The following is an 18,751-nucleotide window of genomic DNA, read 5'->3' on the forward strand; positions in this document are numbered from 1 at the left end:
AATGTGTGAGAAATTATTCCTTTGGACTTAATTACCTTATTTTGTGATATTTGATCATCATGAATGATTGAGGTTTTATGCGTTGTGAGGTTTGTTGTCATTTCACGGACAGCCCAATTGGTGTTTATTTATACTGCAGTCATATTTTCCTTTATTGAACTACCAAGAAGCAATATATACATATAAACAGCTCTATTGCTGGTATTGTATGATAGGTAGTTTTGCAAATGTTTCAAGGCAGTTATACTCCATAATTTGTGTTAGATTTTTTAATTTTGCTTATATAAATTGAAACCCATATGATGCACACCGGCAAATATTTAAAGTTTAGCTTGAATGCTGATATTTATATTAACCCTTGTATGGAGATTGGGTGCTAATTATATGATTCTTTAGCTACTAGTAGGCAATATTTAAAAAAAAAATGATGGAAATGTTTTGTTAATTATTTTGGTCTCTCAAAACACATTAAAAACATTACACACACCTTTGTCAATGCACACATCCTCAGTGTACACATCTTTGTATAAGAAATTAAACAGGACCTTTTACGTCTATTTGACAAGTTGTTGTACAAAGTCTGTGTTTAAATAATCCCTCTTTTCTTAGAACGTTGTTTTAATTTCACTTTGTTTAGTTCAATGGAACTTTTAAATCCTATTCAGCAAATTAGCTGTATTTTAAAAATGCTATATTAGTGGTTTTAATTGCGATTTGTTTAGTTTATTGGAACTTTTTACACTTTCAAATCAACTGTGTTTTAATATATAATAATAATGCTCACTTTCCTATAGGTTTGTTTTTTTAGTTTTCACTAGGGTAAATCAGTTGACCTTAGGGGCTCGATGGACAGCAGTATGTTGGACCTGAATTACCTCACCGACTCTGAGAGGAAAATGATTATGGAGGTTCTCGGAAGGGATGAGGCCATTCAGAAGCGGGAGGATGAAAGAATAGCGTGAGTTACCAACACCGATATTCAAAAGGGTGGATTTTTTTGAAATCCGAAACCATTGGTAGTGGGTTTCCGTTTGTCCATCACTGCTTCATTGACATGTGTATAAAAGGGTTGCCACATATTTTTTTAAACCTTAGAGGTCTTTGAATGTATATATTTGAATTTACGTATTGAAAAGTCTTCGAATCGTTTTTTTCAATTTATTTATGGATAGCAAGTTATGCATTTAAAAGTGTTGGTAAAAGTCAATTCCACGTTTTTTTTAATTGTGTTAACCATGAAATTTGTACTGTTGTGTTTTCAAATTATATTCAAAAAAGTCAAGCGATACGACTTAGGTCTTTGAAAACCTACAAATTTCTTTAAAATGTCTTTGATTTTTTTTCTAAAATTTGTGACAACCCTGTATCAACAGTTAAAACTAAAGTTTAAAAATCATGGTAAATAAAGGATTAGACTTTTGTTCATATATATTTCGTTTAAAATGTTCTCTTCCTTAATTAAAAAAAAACATTCACACTCCTTAAATTAAAAACAAAAGTCTGATCTTGTATTTCACTTGACTTGTTATGTGCAAAACAGACATATATTTTTAATTGAAATAGTTTTCTGAAGTTGGTGTCCTTGAATACTGCATTTAAAATTTAAGTCTTTTAACCTTTAAATCAGTTATTTTAGTTCAATTTTTTTTTCAAGAAATTTTTTTTTTTAAAGAAATTTTTTTTTTCTAATAATATATATTTAGGGTGATACCTACCTTATTAGGAGAAACTTCTATTTTTTAAACCAGTAAATAATAGTTTTACTAAAAACTTCACATTTAACCGCAAATAGTACCCTGTAATTTGTTTGGATACTTTGTTGTGTGCATTTTCCTTAAGTGTGCAGAACTGAAAAATGTTTGCCATTAGGCCACCCTTTTTACAAAAATAAATAATAAAGTGGCTTGATAACGAATCTTTAAGACAAAAGGGTTGATTTGCTTGACCTTTTTGGCTTTTAAATTCCTTGTCAAGCTACATTAAAGATCCGTGCATAGTGTACCTAAATAGTAAAGTAGTCTGGCATTCTTTACAGTAAGTGACCTGTCTCAATTTTGTGACAACTGACAACACCCACTTTGTCAAGAAACAGCAAATTCCAAAGCAAATGTTTATTTAGCCCTCTATCTAAACATGAAAGATGCTTGTGTGTCCAACTATTTCTAAAACTACAATTTTTAAGTGTTTTAGTTTTAATAAGTAAACTCTCTTTTTGTATATAAATTCTAATAAATTCATACCAGGCCAAAAATAAGTTGGCAAAATGTAATGATTAGTTTTAATTCTTTTACTGAAAAGCGCATATAATAAACACATTGTGTGTTGTATGCAAATTTGCCCAGTGGACTCGTCAGGGTTGACATAGCCCTTTGAGTTCTTACTTTTGGACATCAAATTTTTAGTGCTACTAGTTTTAAGCCAATCATCAATTTAATTCTGAATGAAACCAAACAACTGAAAAATACCACAACTTGGCATGGAGCCCATCTTCGATTCGATATTATTTAACATCCCTACTCCTAATAGTGTGTCATTTATCATAAGTTAAACATAAAAACAGCCATAAAAATTCGGATTGAGAATCAAATCCATGGCATGAAACTCACCCAAAGCTTTAATAACTGACCTATTAAGTAATATGTACATGTCACTGAATATTACTTAGTGGTCACTGTAGATACCTTAACAGTCATTTGATGCCTTACCAGTCACTGTAAATGCCTTACCCTTTTTATGCTTTTACAGTCGTTTAAAGAGCAAAGCTGCAAGGACGAACAATCCGACCATCAAGAAGAAGATCAAAATGAGAACCGGGGAGTGGTTTTTTGAGCTCATGCAGCCGAACAAAAACTTCAAGCAAAGTGGTAGGGAAACTGTCCGAGCTTCAATCAGAGTCAAAAGCAAAGGTGAGTCTGAATTTTTATGCCTGGATAATTTGTTTACCGTAATTGTTTTATTTGGGTAAAATTTGTTTTTATTTTTCTTTAAATATTTTTCTCCTATTTAGGTATACATCATTTAAATTATATAATATGATTTATTTAAAATTTAAAAGCCGAAATATTTTATAATAAAACTTTAAAATCTCTGTTTTTTTACTGTTTGCATTATTTTTAAATACTCCAATATTATGCAATGCAACAAAGTTTGAGCTGTTTAGAAATATATTGCAGGCCTTTTTTGAATATTTATTGCCTTGATTCGGAATACTTTATATTATGTGATGTTTTATGCGTTTTTTGAGTGTGGTTTTGTATAATTCTATAAAATTTATTGTTGTTCCGATTTTTTTTTTATCTATTACTGATTTGTAGGTCTTGTTTAGGGGTAACTAACTCACTACTATCAACATTACAAATTGTAGACGCATACACATTGTTACAGAATTTGTTTTAGACCTAACTTTTTAAACTTAAACTACCCATCAATACCATTTTTTAAATGTACAATAATGAATGCACGGAAATTTTGTAAAACTCTTCCATTACCAATTCACAAGGTCAACATCGGAGACCACCGGTGCCACCGCCTGAAGTTTTACCGCAGAATGAAATCATTGTCGAGGAGTCGGACACAATAGTGGAGGTACAAAGTGATTAAGTCCATACAACACAATGCACATTGCTAGGTGTTGCTCCGTACAGCCATGTCATGCCTGGTTACCATTGAATTAAAAACAGCAACGCCCAAAATGCAGCCTATGTTGTGGTGTGCTGGTCTGGAGTTCCAATAGTTCCTTTGTGGTTGTAGCTTTGGTAGTTTCTACTGGTGTTGTGTTTGTGTCTTTTAGCCTTGTTATTGTGTTGTCACTAAATTTACAACAGAGCCCTAAATGCATGAAACTGGACAATCTGTTAATAGTCCAATTACTAATGAAAGATATGTATATAACATTATTGTGTCTACCCTTCCACACATAATATTTTTTTCACTTATAAACTTTTTCTCTGTTTAAATTATTCTGCATCCTAGATAACTGTGACCTGTGAAAGAAAACGCAAGAGCTTAATAAAACATTGACCTTTTACAATTTTAGTGTGAAAAAAAGTGTCTTATCATTCTCTTGTTGTTTTTTAGATATAATTGTTTTTACTCCCATAATTTCTGTTTAAAATATTTTGGCCTAAAAAACTATGAATCTATAACGGGACAAATAGTTTAAATGTATTAGATGAAACATTAGCCTATTAATATACGTTTTTTAAATAAGCTATATTTGTGAAAAAGTCTCCTATTCCATTCATATAGCTATTTTTTTACTCATATTTTATTTTCAAGTTATTTTGCCTTTAAAAACATAGTGAACCTGTAATGACAAACAATAGCTTTAAATAAACATTAAGTTTCTTATCATACTCCTATTTGTAAAAAAGTATTATTACTTTTCAGACAAATATATGGTTTTTTCTTTAAAACAATTCTAAACACATAATAAGAAAACACAGAGTGAAATAAACATTTTTTTAATAAATTTTCTAAAATAAAAAGTATCTTTGAATATTGTAACCCTGCATCTCCTAACTAAACACCCTCTCTAGCATGTGGCATGGTGTTATTTGTGCAATTAAAGTCAATGTTAATTTCCTGTGCAACCCGGTATGCCTTGCATGTAATTTCAGCCTCCTTCACAATACGAAGCCGAAGTTTACTCGACTCACTCGCACGATGTCCCTCAGCCATATGACGAACCAGAACCAGAACCTGAACTTGCATACGAAGAACCCGCTGTAAATTTCAACTTTCGTGTTTCTAGGAAGTGTTTGCTCGTATTAGGCAATGTGTTGTAGGTCTGTTGAAGACACTTTCACTTGTTTCAATTCACAAGCTTTCCCTTAGGATGAAAAATTGCAAAAAATTTGAGTAATATGTTTGATGTCCCACACTGAGCAGAACAGTAAATCAATTTGAAATCCAACTTTAGAATTTAATTAGCAAAATTTGAACACTATTTTTCATGTTACTGATAATTTTACATAGTGCCTAATTAATACTGAATATCAAACTTATAATAAATGGAAAAATAATTGTATGTGTCACGCAACTCTTACACTTTGTTTCCAGTCTTGCTCGCTTACATATTGCTCATACTTACATTAACAGAAAGTTTATATTTTGGTCCATGATACTTTTTATATTTTTTTAAATAAAAAGATAAATTTTACCAAATGTCTTAAGAATTTTATTCAGTTCAATGTGTTTAGTTTTTAAATGCACAAGCAGTTTTATACTCATTTCCAAAAAAAGTCCCCTAAATGGTATCTGCTGTCTAGGACTTCAATTTTGAAAAATTAACTCTGCACTAAGTTTAACTTCACAAGATTTGGATCTTTGTATAACAGTTGTTTGCCATGTTCATGTTATTGACAAATGTTGCCTAAATTAAACTGGATATACAAATCAAAAAATATGAATTATGGTATCTTATGTTTGGCTGCACTAAGACTTAAGTTCAAAATTTTTACTTTAAAAAAAAAAAAAGCATTTGAATCCAGTTTTAAAATTATTCAATTAAAGAAAATTTGTTTTTTAGGTTTTTCGAAAATGCTTTAAAAATTTATTAAGCCTTATGGATTTTTCATGATCTTTTAAAGAGTGTCCCTACCCTAATCAAGTCCGTATTTAAGCCTTTTGTCATATTTAGAAATGTCATTTTCAGGATAATGCTCAATTTCAAACACTTTGTGCTTCTAAGTGCAATTGTCTAATGTTTTATGCATACCATCTGGCACTCAAGTGTACACTTTTTCACTCAAAGCACTTGCCTGCAGCCATTTTTAACCTTGTTTCCTAATAGCATGTGACACTATGACTTCTTTCCATTAAAAATGCAATTTGTTTTGTTGTTCATTAGGAAAAAAATTTGCGTTTTTGTATTTTCTAGATGGAAGAGACTTATCACCAAGATGATTCATCATACAGGTAGATGTAAAATTGTGTATTAAGTTATGATTTTCCTATTTTTTTGTTATGGCAACATAGAAATAAGCTGAAAACAATGTTAGGGATGCCCCTGTATTAAATTCTAATTGACATATACTTTTTATATGAATGTATAGGGACTGCCCTAATTTTCACCTTAATTAAACTATAGCTGTCTTGTTCCTGATATTTATTTGCAATTGTTTGTGTGAAAGTATTAATTAAACTGATTGCAAAACACAGTGTACAGCAATTAGCACACTTTGGAAAATGTGTCAATAATAAGCCCTGTTCGAAAAACAAAAAGAATTAATAGTCCGATAGAAATGCAAATAAAGAATTGGTGATTTTTTTCTTTAAATTCTGTTTATGTTCGTTAGCTAAGTTTCCCTAAATACAGTATACAAACTTTATTCTCTATATAAGAATAGCTAGAAAATGCAGCAAACCCAATAAAACCATTGCAAGGTCTTAAATTAACAATATTTTTAGACATACAGCAACTCACATATATGTCATATAACTAATAAAAAGCTATATGAAGAAGACAAGCACAAGGCTCATATTTTTTAAATTTGAATTAATTCTACCTTTGGTCTTATGGTGTTTGCACTTACAAAAGTTCAATAATGAGAATTAGGTCAAGGCTTTTTATATGCTAACTAAAGTATTTGGGTTCTGCTAAAAAAGGCTGAGAAACACTGAGCTAGCAACTGCAACAAACCTAACAAAAAATAATTTTTTTTAAGTTGACAATTATTTTTTTTTTGCAGACACGACTACCACGATGAAGAAGAAGATTATGTTGGCGACATCAACAGAGGTGCCATTTCTTAACCTTAACCATAATAACCCTACTTTGTATAAGCCTGTCTTAGGGCAAAGCTGGGTGCTAAATAGTAAATTATTCTCGAGTGCCATGTGAATCATTTTAGTGGAAAGAATCACTCCCAATCAGTTACAAATTGTATTTAAAATAAAAATTGTAAGTAATGCTGGTAAGTTGGCTACAGTTAGGATTATGTGAGTGCTGTAGGTTTTTATCTTGTTTGTTTTTTCAAAAATGTGAAAATTTGCCTGTTCACTCCGAACTGTTCGTCAAATCTCCTTACCTGTGTTTTTCGACACTTGTAAGATGGCGATAAAATTCCCATTGCGAGCATTTTTGTAGGTTCGTCATTTGAGAACATGCACGGCTCCTATGTTCCAGGTGAGAAAATTGTTGAAACCTGTAATTTGTGTTCTTTCCTATTTCACAAAGTTGTTACGAATTATTTTAATAGGACTTGCACAGTCCTACGATTCAAGCAGTCTTGCTACGAGTCATGCTACGAGTCATGCAGATTCAGGTTTGTTCTAGATTTTCTTAAAGATTTAGTTTTATGTTTTCTAATTTGTCATACTAAGTCGTATAAAGAAAATGTAACTTAGTAACCGGTACACTTTTTTATGTGCCAGATGTTTTTTTTAGTTTTAAGTGGGATTTAGAAACGGGGTTTAATTAACAAGCGACTTACAACTTTCTGACGAATATACTTGTTATTGTTATTTTCATAAAATGTTATTTAAGTATAAGATAGCGTTCAAGACTTGTAAACCAATTTTTTTAAATATGGTTCTTAGCTACAATTTAATTAGACTTGTATTACAATGTTTTTGAATAAATAAATTATATTAAATAAATTTAATAACTTGATAATTGAGGAAATGACAACTGTTTGCCAAAACCTTTGTTAATTTTGTTTAACTTTTTAATATATTTTTTTGATAATAAATTGCAATACAACTTATTAACATTTTAAAGAGTTTTAGCTACAATTCAACGCAATTTAATGCAGACATTTGTTTGATGTAATATTATAAACTGCATTGCTAGAAGTGAAACAATCACAGGAAGCTCATATTACTTATTTATTATTTTGTTGTTGCTTTATGCAAACCTAAATGAGCGTACAGCCTTTTAGTTGCCATGGTTAAAGTTATCATATGCTGCACATATTTTTTGTTAGGCATCTAATAGAAGTTAGCTTTGTAAAGCTGCCTTAGGGCAACTTCTATAAAACGTACTTGTTTTTAAAATCTTGTTGGCTACTATTACCCAACTTCATATGGGTTCTTGATTTTTTCTCATTGGGGCAGATTTATTTTTTACGACTTTTTATCAACACTCTGATATTCTACCAATGAGCCAACATTATTTATTTTAAATGCATTTTTATCTTTGTTATATTGTAATGCAAACAAAAGCACAGATTGTAGGTAGTTTTCCAGCTATATAAAAGTTAGTTAAATTGTCTATTATTTAAATTTAAAGCTTGCCCCAACTCAGGTTACTGGAATTGCCTTTGATTGCATTCTTCATAATTTTCTAAACCTTTTAAACAGTGATCAGAATACCAAAAAAATATTTGAACAAAATATCACTTAATTGTGTATACTAATATGGAATCATTTTCATTCGAACGGTTTCGCCTAATTTTCGCATATATGTGCATGTTTATGTCAAACAAAAAAATCGCCGCCCTTATACTAGCTACGCCTATGACATAATAATTCCGTCGTGGTTTTGATAATGATAAAAAGTTTAATTTGTCTTTGATTTTGTTTAAATAACAGTTAAACAACATCGATATAAATACTTTCTAAATTTTGATATTAGGCGTCTCCTAATCAAATGTTCCGTGACAAAATGAACGAATAAGCTACAAATTTCAAGTATATGCCCACTGTTTCCTCAAGCCAAGTTGGTTTAATATGCAAGCCTAAAAGAGGAAGTAGGCATTTGCATTTACTTCCGTTTACACATTGCATTCAAACTCTCCCAACCCTATGCCGTGACATGCTTACAATGTTATGCCCAGGTCCATGTGGTGCAAATTTTCCAAATGTTCAAATGTAGTGCAAAAGTGTCCAAACGTTCGAACCTAGAATAACCTCATTGTTTTTTTTTTGCTTTACAACTGACAACTCAACCAACAAGCTAGTATTTGTTTTTATTTGCGATAATATTGTTTGATTTTAAAGTAAAGCCCTGTAGTATTCAAAGTTACAAAGCCAAGGAGAAATAAATAATAATGCCCAATTTTGTCATTGTTTATAATCGGATCTAAGCCTGTTGTTGTTTTATCTATATCATAGGTTCCCAAAAAAACACAGAGGTTTAAAAATTTACTGCAGTTACTTGACAGACTTACACACTATCACTATCATGACAGAAATGCACACTAGCCCTCAGGTCAAGGGTCGTGTTGGCGCTCTGCTTTATTATTTTTATTTTTCAAGGCCCTCACACAATGTTTGTTTTCTCATACCTGACATCAAGTGCAGCAATAAAATGCTTGTAAATGTTTTTATCCCGCTGACATGTGCGTTCAAACCTAATGTTATGAAACAAAAATGCAGTTAACAATGATTTTCTGTTACAAAAGATAATGGAATCAATAATTAGTAAATTACTATGGGCGTGCGCAAGTCCAACTTTTTCAAAAGTAAGCCCAACTTTTTTTTTTTTTCCCTGTAGCAAGAAACAACTTTGAGAAACAAAGCTTTAGAGACTTGAAAATAGTGTGGTGTTTATTGCTTTGCCCTATAGAAATAGTAGTTGTAATCTTGTAATTACATTGGACTGGTATGTAAAGATAAAAAAACGAACATTTTTGGTTGAACAAAGCTTGAAAACCTCACCTTTACGCCCTGCTTAGTCTAATGTTAACTTAATAGAAATGTAGAGCCTAAATCTGTTGTTGTTTTTTTCTACAGACCCTTCCGTTGATTCTCAGTCTGTGAATGTTCCAGAAAATTATGAGTACCTTCAGTTAACTAATGAGGAACAGCACCAGAAAGATGATGCCCGTATGTAAAGGTTTTTGTCTTTCACTCTTGACTTTTAACATTTTTTCTTCTTAAAAGTGTTGCATTGACTAAAAATATATTTGTATTACAACATTAAAAATGTTATTTCCCAGTGGTTGACAAGACCCTCTTTTAGTTTCAAAAACTTACAAAAACATGAACCGCTGCACTAGCCAACGCAATAATATTGTTAAAATTGACATGTGTTGTTTACAAACACTTATAGCTTATACCTTAAGAATTGTTTTTTTCACTTGTAAACATTGAAATGTCGATTTTATATAATATGTATTGGCTTGAGTATTTTTTATTAAAATTGTTAACAAAAGCAGTTTTTGTGATAAAAAAATAACGTTACATTTTCTGTTAACAAAAATTATTTCAAAATTTGCTGACTATTAGTACATTTTATTAAATGCTCCCAGTAATATTTTATTCGCAATGCAATACTTTTTCGAATCATAACCTCCAAAAAAAAAAAAAATCTGAACAAAATATCACTAAATTGTGTGTTTTGATAAGAAATCATTTTCATTGGATATATTTGATCTTGTGTTTTTTGGTTTTGTGATTTCACTGTTACTATTTTTCTTATTGTAGTAGTAGAAGAACCATCAGTGTTAAAGCGCATCAGCAGTATTCGTCGATCGAAAAAAAAGCAAGACAAGGGTCATGACAGCACAAGTGTTAGCTCCCAAGAACATGACACCAATCAACAGGACCTGGAAACACAACCGCAGGGTAAGAAATATGGTCTACAGGCATGCTTAGCCTTTACTTTATCGGGGACAAACGATTTAATCGAATATTGAAATCAAACTCTTTAGCCAAATGTCTTTGCAGTCACCATTGGTATTAATAGGCACGGTTTGCATGTGGCTATGTCCCCTCAAACCGTTGTTTTGCCTTTTTTAACTACATAAATGTATTTTTTTAAATCTGGATTACGTTTGCAGTATGTCTTACTCCATTTGGATTAATTTGTTTTGGCCCAAGTGCATCTCATCTTAACAACAAAAATCAAAGTTTAGCCAACTTTGACAATATTTTTGTAATATAGATTTTGTATTGAAACTACCACCTCTCCAACCTAAAATAAACAATTTTTAGCTGTAACTTTGTACCAACATTTTTTTAAATATCTTTTAACATCATATTGAATATTACTCCTTGCAACAATTGTAACAAAAGGATTAGTTGTGCTACATTACTATGCTTATGTATTAGTTCCAAAGTGTTCCACTACATAGTAAAAATTCATATGTTTTGTTAAACCATGCTAATTCTTTTTATTTCTTTTGCTGATGTCAGGAGTTTAGAAACACGTAAGGTGTTTTTTTCTAGCTACAAAACAAATTCAACAATCTCAATATTTATTTTTAGTCTGAATAAAAACTGAAAAAATAATTCATTCGTAAAGGTAAAACAGAGAATATTAAAGAAGAATTTGCATTTAACATAATCTTTCCTGTTGGTAACATCAATTTCAGAATTCAATTAGTGATCTGTTTTTATTCATTTAGCGATTGTTTTATTTTAGTGGAACCTTCAGAAGTTGCCCCGGCCAGTCACTTCGCTCAAATGGACGACAAAAGCTCTTACAGGGGTTCAGAAGTTTCAGAGGTCACTGAATCCTCATCAGAGGTCACTGAACCCACTTCAGAGGTCACTGAACCTTTGTCAGAGGTCATCCAACCCTCAGCGGAAGTTTCAGAACAACACGACAACTACGAACATACCACGGCCGATTACAGCTATAGTCTGCCATCTGGGGTCGATTATCTGGCCGACGCGGCACCGGACAAAACCGCCTACGGTTCCACTGCTACTGATGCACCGAGTGCCGATAATAACGAGGTGTCTTTCGCTGCTGCGCTGAAAACGACTGACGACTTTTCCGATGGTGATGTTATCGTCGAGAAGCCGCAAGAAAAGCTTCAAGAAGAAGACAAAAAGCTTGACGAACTGGAAAAAGCTGAGGAACAAGGTTTGTTGATTTTCTGTTATTATTTTTGTTTTTTTGTTAACATTTGTTTCTACCATTGATTTTTCATCAATGATTTTTCTAAATGATTCATTATAAGTTTTTACCTTTATGTTTATACCATAGAAAGAGCTATTTAAAATTACCAATAGTCAGAAAAGTAGTTCGTTAATTTTTAGCGGTTTTATTTGCATTACAACACTAGATTTATATATTATCTTAGTCAAAAGCTAAATATATAACTTTATCTAAGGTAAAAGAAAGTTTTTTTGTGTACAGTTACAGGCAAGCTCAGTTTTCTTGTCTTCATTTGTTTTATTTGCAATGTTAAACAAAAATTAGGCATTGCAACAAATGTTTTTTTAACTATGTTTCACTACCTGCGAGCTAAATAACTTTTTTGTAGGGAATGTTCAGCAGACATTAAATGAAAATGAAAATTCTTGCTGTGAATCAGTTAAAAACCTTGAGTGTTTGATAAAAATAAGCTGCAAATTCTAAATAACAAAATTGTATATTCGTATGGAAAGAGAGGTAATCATTTAAAAAAAAATTGTGAAAAATTGATTTCTGTTAAGTTTAATACATAATTATGCTTTGTATCCATATTTATTAAACAGTTTAACTATACTAATAACTGAAAAGAATTTCTTTCGGTACTTATATATTTAGTTTATCCGATGTTTTGGGTATCTTTATGAAAGGCGTCCCGTATAGCCGGCACGCTTGATGAAATAATTAAGTACCAGAAGAGTCTATGTTTTGTAAATACTATGCCTGGTAGCAGCAGCACATTTATATTACTAACTGCAGGGCTGAGTTTAAGTTTGCCAGCTTTGTTCTGAGTGTGTGTTTGCGTTTCGTTAACAACATGACGCTACAAATGCATTTCGTTTTGCTTTGGTGTCGCGATTTCTGTTAGACTAACACATTTTGGCTGGAATCGAACAAGACAAGAGTCACTGAAACAAAATTCTCAAATCTTTAAAAGGTAGGCTCTCGGCCTTGGCTTTGCCTTGATTAATTTGCTAATGCTTCACGCCATGACCTTTTTCATTTTATTTCATTGCATGTCAATCTAATCAGTGATAAACTGGCAATTGTGGTCCTGAACTATTTCTGAATAATGAAAGTTTGATTTTTGGTGGTATAGCTTAGAATAAAATTTATCATCTTTTTTAGAGGCTTGTTTAATCATTTTGTATTCCAGCTAAATTAGGTGTTTCATACTTAATGCACCAATAATTATTTGATTTAGTCATAACACAAAATCATTGTTATTTTAAAAATTTGTTGGTGAAAGTTTATTGTGGATATAAAATCTGTTTTGACTTTGTTGAACATTAATCACCAACAACCAAAAATATTTTAAATCTAATTAACAGCATGCATTATTATTTTAGTGGTGACTATTTTGCATGTCATATTTTTGTAATTAAGATAAAGACAGTATTGTTAGACTTCTGTTTTTTGCAGACACGCCTGCTGTATTGGGTGATACTGAAAATGAAAATACAACTTACCAAGATGATGAAAACAAAAGTCATGACTCAATTCACGAAGGACCAATAAGTAAGAAACTCTGCTGCAATAAAAATTATACTGAGACAGATACCGAAAATTTGGTTTGACTAAAAATGTGGTGCAAAAAAATATATCCATCTGAACTATGTAAATACTTGATACACAACATATACAAGTTTGAATTGTAGTATTTTATTTGATTATACTAATTTATTTGTAAAATTACAATAATATTGTTAATAAATAGTGGTTTATCTGTTGCATCCCTAAGAAAATCGTTTCTCGCAAATAAATATAAAATAAATATTTCACTTAGTCGTTGCGAGTTCTTTTTGCGAAATTTAATCTAAAATGCAAAAGATACTTAATAAGTCTAACTGCAGCTGTATTTCTGCACAGATATTTTTGTATTTTTGAAAGGAATTTGTATTTTTTGAACTAATAAAATGTGCTTTTTAAAAGAAGAAAAACAATAAGCACAATTTACTTTATTTAAAAAAATTATACAAATGTTATGCCCCTTTAAAAGTAGAAAAACATTATTTCAACTTATGAAAAATTTACAAAATGTTTCAGGTCGAAATACAGTTTTGCGCAGAAGTCGCACAGTGAGAAGAAAGGGGCCGCAAAAACATGTTAAATTCTCGTCAGATTTTTATGCAGCTTCCGCGGATGGGGATGATAACATTGAGGACCACGCTTCTAAAAAGGAAGGTAGTTGAACATCTTCTGCTTACTGTTACATTTTTATTACAATGAAAATATATACAAAATCAATTTAAAAGGTAATTTGAAATTTGAACCTTCTGGGTGGAAGTCTTATTAGAGCTTCTTATAAACACACATAAAAACGGAAAAACTTGTGCTTTTGGATTATAAACCTTTTAATTACAACTAAGATTTAAGCCATATTTTTAGTGCATATAATAAAGTTCTAAAATCGCAGAATAAATTAGAATTCTCTACCTGTTTGTTGTTGGAAAAACTTGCAGAATTAATTCCTTTATTGTTTTGGCTTATGGAAATAAATATTTAATATCTTGTGGTTTTGTAAACTGAAACCTATAACAATAGTGCAATAAGTATCCAGGCTTTGAAACCAAAAAAATTATTGTTTTCAATTATCTTAGACGTTATGAGTAATGTCACGTCAGTGCTATTTTTCACAATAAAAACAAAGCAGACTTTTGTTTTTCAATCTTGTGGTTTTGTAAACTGAAACCTATAACAATAGTGCAATAAGTATCCAGGCTTTGAAACCAAAAAAATTGTTGTTTTCAATTATCTTAGACGTTATGAGTAATGTCACGTCAGTGCTATTTTTCACAATAAAAACAAAGCAGACTTTTGTTTTTCAATCTTGTGGTTTTGTAAACTGAAACCTATAACAATAGTGCAATAAGTATCCAGGCTTTGAAACCAAAAAAATTGTTGTTTTCAATTATCTTAGACGTTATGAGTAATGTCACGTCAGTGCTATTTTTCACAATAAAAACAAAGCAGACTTTTGTTTTTCAATAGTTTGACCCAAGTGAAAACTATGACTCACCAAGCCGAGAAGTGAAACTTCTCACGAATCCTTGTTTGTTTTAAGAAAGTACTAAGCTTTTAAACAATGCCTAATTTTATTTGAACTCTATTTTACACCTGAGTAACAGTAGGAAATTTTGTCTGAAATTTTTTTTTTATAATATGCTATCCACTGAAAGTTAATAAATGTATTATCAACTGAAAGTTTATTATTTACTGGAATATAAAGTTTTTGACAAAAAAATCTTGAAATGTTTTTTCCGTTTAATTTTTTTTTAATTCTTCATTTGTTGGATTAACCTGCCTTTGAAGACCTGGATATTTGTAAAGTATTGTCCTTGTCTGACTAAGACAAATAGTGTTTTCATGTGTCATCTTTTAAATTTATTTTAATTTTCCTAAAAAATGTAAGCAAACCTTTATAAAACATTCTTTTGACTTTACTGTCTAAATCAGTGGTTCCCAAACTTTTTTGGCTCGCGGCGCACTAAAAATATCTTAAATATTTTTCGGCACATTTTTAACAGAACAACAATAGAGTAATTTTGCAATCACCCTTAACACGCGACAAACTATATATAAATGTCTCAATATGATTTATTTGTAATGGATAGTGCGTATATTAAAGTCTAAAATGTTTGCCTGTATCCCTTTAGTAATACAAATAACTTATTATCCTAAATTAAAAAAAAAGTTTCGCGGCTCACTTGACAATCTCTCAAGGCCCACTAGTGTGCTGCGGCACACAGTTTGGGAATCACTGGTCTAAATTATAGTCATTTATTTATAAGTTCTTAAGAGAAATATGTTTCGCAACAAAGTAGGCATTATCAATCTCTAGTTTACCGGCAAACTTTTATCTTTCAACTTTTGTTTTAAATCTGTAGAAGCAGAACAGCCCACTGTATCTTTTGAGAGAGAAATTACCGCTGATTATGCTGAGCCCAATGAAGAACCAGAACTACAGAGTGACTACGAAGTTGCCCCAGTTGATTATGACAACTCACAAGGTACCACTACCCATTGTATCATAATACAATTTAACACCGTTTAAATTTATAATTTTTGTCTATAATATGTAAGAGAATTTTTAGGCCAACTACAGGGTTTAACATAACTGCAGAAAACCTCCTTTTATATCTCTGGTTTAGTCAAGGGTGGTGTGTAACTTTAGGTTTAATGGAAAAAAATCTTTTTGGTTTCTTGTGAATATAATTGTCCAACCCTCTGGTCCAAATTGTATTATTTTATTTGACATTCACCTTGCAATTTTTTCAAGATTGTAATTCCTCTATAATAAAAACAACTTGAAAAGAAAAAAACGTTGTCTTATGATAAAAAATAAATAAACAAAAGAAAAGTCACCAATATAAAGCAAATTTTATTGAGATTGGCAACCTTTCATTTGCATTATTTCATTGAACTATTTTCGGTTGGATGTAGGACTAACAACCTTTTATTTGCAAACTGTTTCACCGAATCCAATTGGTTTGTGGACCCTCTTTAAAGACCAATAATCCAACTCACAAATTCAGAATACCAACAATCCTTTAAATTACCAATTTCAACAACCCCCTTGCTTTAGTAAAAAAAAATAGAAAAAAAGTTTACATAGGTTTCCCAATGAAAAAAGTAAAGTTTTGTAAGAAACATTACTAAAAACGTAGTAAAAATGTCAAATCCCATACAGAATAGAATAACTCTTTATACAGTTTTAAAAGATGTTGTTCGAAACGTTTAAAGTGCTACTTACTGCTATATGGCTTTGATATTTTTACTACATCTTACTGCAACCTACAAGCATAATCTTAAGATTTAGTCAAAACATTCAAAATGATACCTACTTCTATATGGCTTTGATATTCTTACTGCAACCTTCAAGCATTTTGCTCCAAAGATTACAAAAAAAACGTTTGTAACTTATTTTACTTTGGACTTTCAGATACTGCATACAAAACTACAACAGAGAATACTGAGTCTATAGAACCCAGTGATATAAACAACTATTCTGAACCCACTGTACAAGTTGAGCCGAGCAACTATCCCAGTACAAAGGAGCCAGTTGATTCCGCCAGCTATTCAAGTAGCACTGAGCCAGCTGCTCAAAGTAGCTATCCTAGTGAATATGGTTCATATGGAGCTGGTTATAATGAGGAAGCTGAACTTGAGAGTCCATATGTGGAACCAGAAACTATAACTGAAGGAAACAAAAGCGACACTTATACAGGTTAAGACACTTGAATTTGTTAGATAAACAACCAACGCCAAGGCATTAATAAATTGGTGTCAAACTAATGAGATTATATTTAGCATAGAAAAAAATGGAAGCTTTGTTTTAATTTTAATTAAAATAAAAAAAAAATCAAAGTAAATAAAAAAGTTTTATGGCCACTACTACTATAACTGGTGTTACATTTTTTAAATGCTTTAAGCGAATCCCTATATATTAAATATTTTTTAAATATACTATTAACTAGCAGTTGATACAGAAATATGTGTTTTTACAATCATGCACATTTTTTTTTCATGATCTTGATCTAATGCAGAATTTTTGGGCCTAAAAGATTAATACTAAACCAAAGTTTTAAAGTGAAGAGTCAAATGGTGATTCATTAAAAGTATATCTTTGCATCTTAAAAGGGTCTTCCTATATTTTAATTTCATCTGACATTTGATGACAAAAACAGTCAGACCACACAACCTTTTACATCAATCATATAATTGTTCTTCTGGCAAAATTTTATTAAAGGGCCAACGTTTCGACCACCTATTCGGGCAATCTTTTTCAGGGCAATATAATTGCAACTAAAGGCGAAAACATATTTATACATACCAGACAAACAATAAAAAAAAGAAAAACAACTATGAGCCACGTTCTAACCTTTTACATCTTTCACAGAGACGACACAAGTAGATCCAGAACCAATTACAAGCACTCTGTCTGACTATAAGCAAGATGACTACGCAGATAACGCCACATCGCATTATACACAACCATATGCTGATGATAGTTCCTATGAAGTTTCGCCAGCCGAACCCGTAATATCATCATACACTGCTGAAGAGCCACAAATACCAGGTGAATTTGTTGTTTGTGCCTTTGACATGAAATCTTATTTTACTGTGGATTTGGTGTAATTTTTTTTTTCTAAACTGCAGTGTTGTAAACGAGTCATTTTGTCCCAGTCAAGTCATTTGTAAAATAACTTGAGTCCAAGTGAGGTCTTTTGCTAAAATAATAGTAAAAGTACCAGACCAACTCATCTGATGCTCAAGTTAATTTTGAGAGCAAGTTAACTTCAAGTCATGTCATTGACTTGATAAATTGAACAATTAACTATTAAAATTGGTAAACACGTGTGATTAGGAACAATAATCTACAATATATATATATATATAATGAAGCCTGTTTTAAAAATGTAAGTCATATTTTTTAGTTCTTAAAATTTCTAGTTGATTTAAGCGTTCTCCATATTAAATTTTTGCCGATTCATGCTCCTAAACATATAAATCAGAAGTTATTTAGCTCAGTGTATGGTTGTATTAAATCTGACATTCTGTTCAGAACTTGCACAACCAGAGGAACCAAGTTATCAACCAGAAGAACCTAGTGATCAACCAGAAGAACCTAGTTATCAACCAGAAGAACCTAGTTATCAACCAGAGGAACCAAGTTATCAACCAGAGGAGCCAAGTTATCAACCAGAGGAGCCAAGTTATCAACCAGAGGAACCTTTAAAGGAAGAAATTGAATCTTTCACTCCTATCGTTGAGTCAGAATATCACCATGATTCCCCATCTGAGGAAGTTTCATACCATGACGGTAGGTAACAAAAAAGGCAGGAGTTTGTATTGAAAAAAATATTCTTTTTGTCATAAAACTTTTTGTTTGTGTAACAGGAATAGTCTCAATCATTGCCTATTATGGATATAGTTGGGTAA

The 18,751-nt window shown here is 31.3% G+C and overlaps 3 protein-coding genes across 3 annotated transcripts in view; all 3 read left to right on the forward strand.

The window, feature by feature from the left end:
- Positions 1–801: 801 nt before the first annotated feature.
- On the forward strand, positions 802–11,090 carry LOC146138776 (uncharacterized). The gene is made up of 11 exons (XM_083394679.1): positions 802–958; positions 2,746–2,906; positions 3,500–3,585; positions 4,620–4,727; positions 5,882–5,919; positions 6,693–6,742; positions 7,091–7,129; positions 7,203–7,268; positions 9,679–9,771; positions 10,372–10,512; positions 11,083–11,090. The coding sequence occupies exons 1-11, from the start codon at positions 846–848 to the stop codon at positions 11,088–11,090; spliced, it is 903 nt and encodes a 300-aa protein (XP_083250805.1). The 5' UTR covers positions 802–845.
- Positions 9,596–15,731, forward strand: LOC146138777 (uncharacterized). The gene is made up of 5 exons (XM_083393177.1): positions 9,596–9,771; positions 10,372–10,512; positions 11,312–13,327; positions 13,856–13,993; positions 15,697–15,731. The coding sequence occupies exon 3, from the start codon at positions 11,353–11,355 to the stop codon at positions 11,815–11,817; it is 465 nt and encodes a 154-aa protein (XP_083249303.1). The 5' UTR covers positions 9,596–9,771; positions 10,372–10,512; positions 11,312–11,352; the 3' UTR covers positions 11,818–13,327; positions 13,856–13,993; positions 15,697–15,731.
- LOC146138778 (uncharacterized) overlaps positions 15,416–18,751 on the forward strand; it is a 47,319-nt gene continuing 43,983 nt past the window's right edge. The window contains exons 1-5 of the mRNA XM_083394680.1: positions 15,416–15,422; positions 15,697–15,819; positions 16,752–17,036; positions 17,709–17,888; positions 18,375–18,632. Coding sequence (XP_083250806.1) covers positions 15,416–15,422; positions 15,697–15,819; positions 16,752–17,036; positions 17,709–17,888; positions 18,375–18,632 — 853 coding nt within the window. The remainder of the gene's footprint in view (positions 15,423–15,696; positions 15,820–16,751; positions 17,037–17,708; positions 17,889–18,374; positions 18,633–18,751) is intronic.

The sequence above is a fragment of the Ascidiella aspersa genome, chromosome 7 (assembly GCF_963924565.1).
Source record: "Ascidiella aspersa chromosome 7, kaAscAspe10.2, whole genome shotgun sequence".
In the NCBI taxonomy this organism is placed as follows: Eukaryota; Metazoa; Chordata; class Ascidiacea; order Phlebobranchia; family Ascidiidae; genus Ascidiella; species Ascidiella aspersa.

Excerpts from the sequence above, each read along its gene's own strand:
- LOC146138776 (XM_083394679.1), top strand. The coding sequence starts at position 846 with ATGGACAGCAGTATGTTGGACCTGAATTACCTCACCGACTCTGAGAGG. Across the intron at positions 2,907-3,499 it reads AATCAGAGTCAAAAGCAAAG|GTCAACATCGGAGACCACCG; the intron begins GTGAGTCTGAAT and ends CCAATTCACAAG. Across the intron at positions 4,728-5,881 it reads TTGCATACGAAGAACCCGCT|ATGGAAGAGACTTATCACCA; the intron begins GTAAATTTCAAC and ends TGTATTTTCTAG.
- LOC146138777 (XM_083393177.1), top strand. The coding sequence starts at position 11,353 with ATGGACGACAAAAGCTCTTACAGGGGTTCAGAAGTTTCAGAGGTCACT.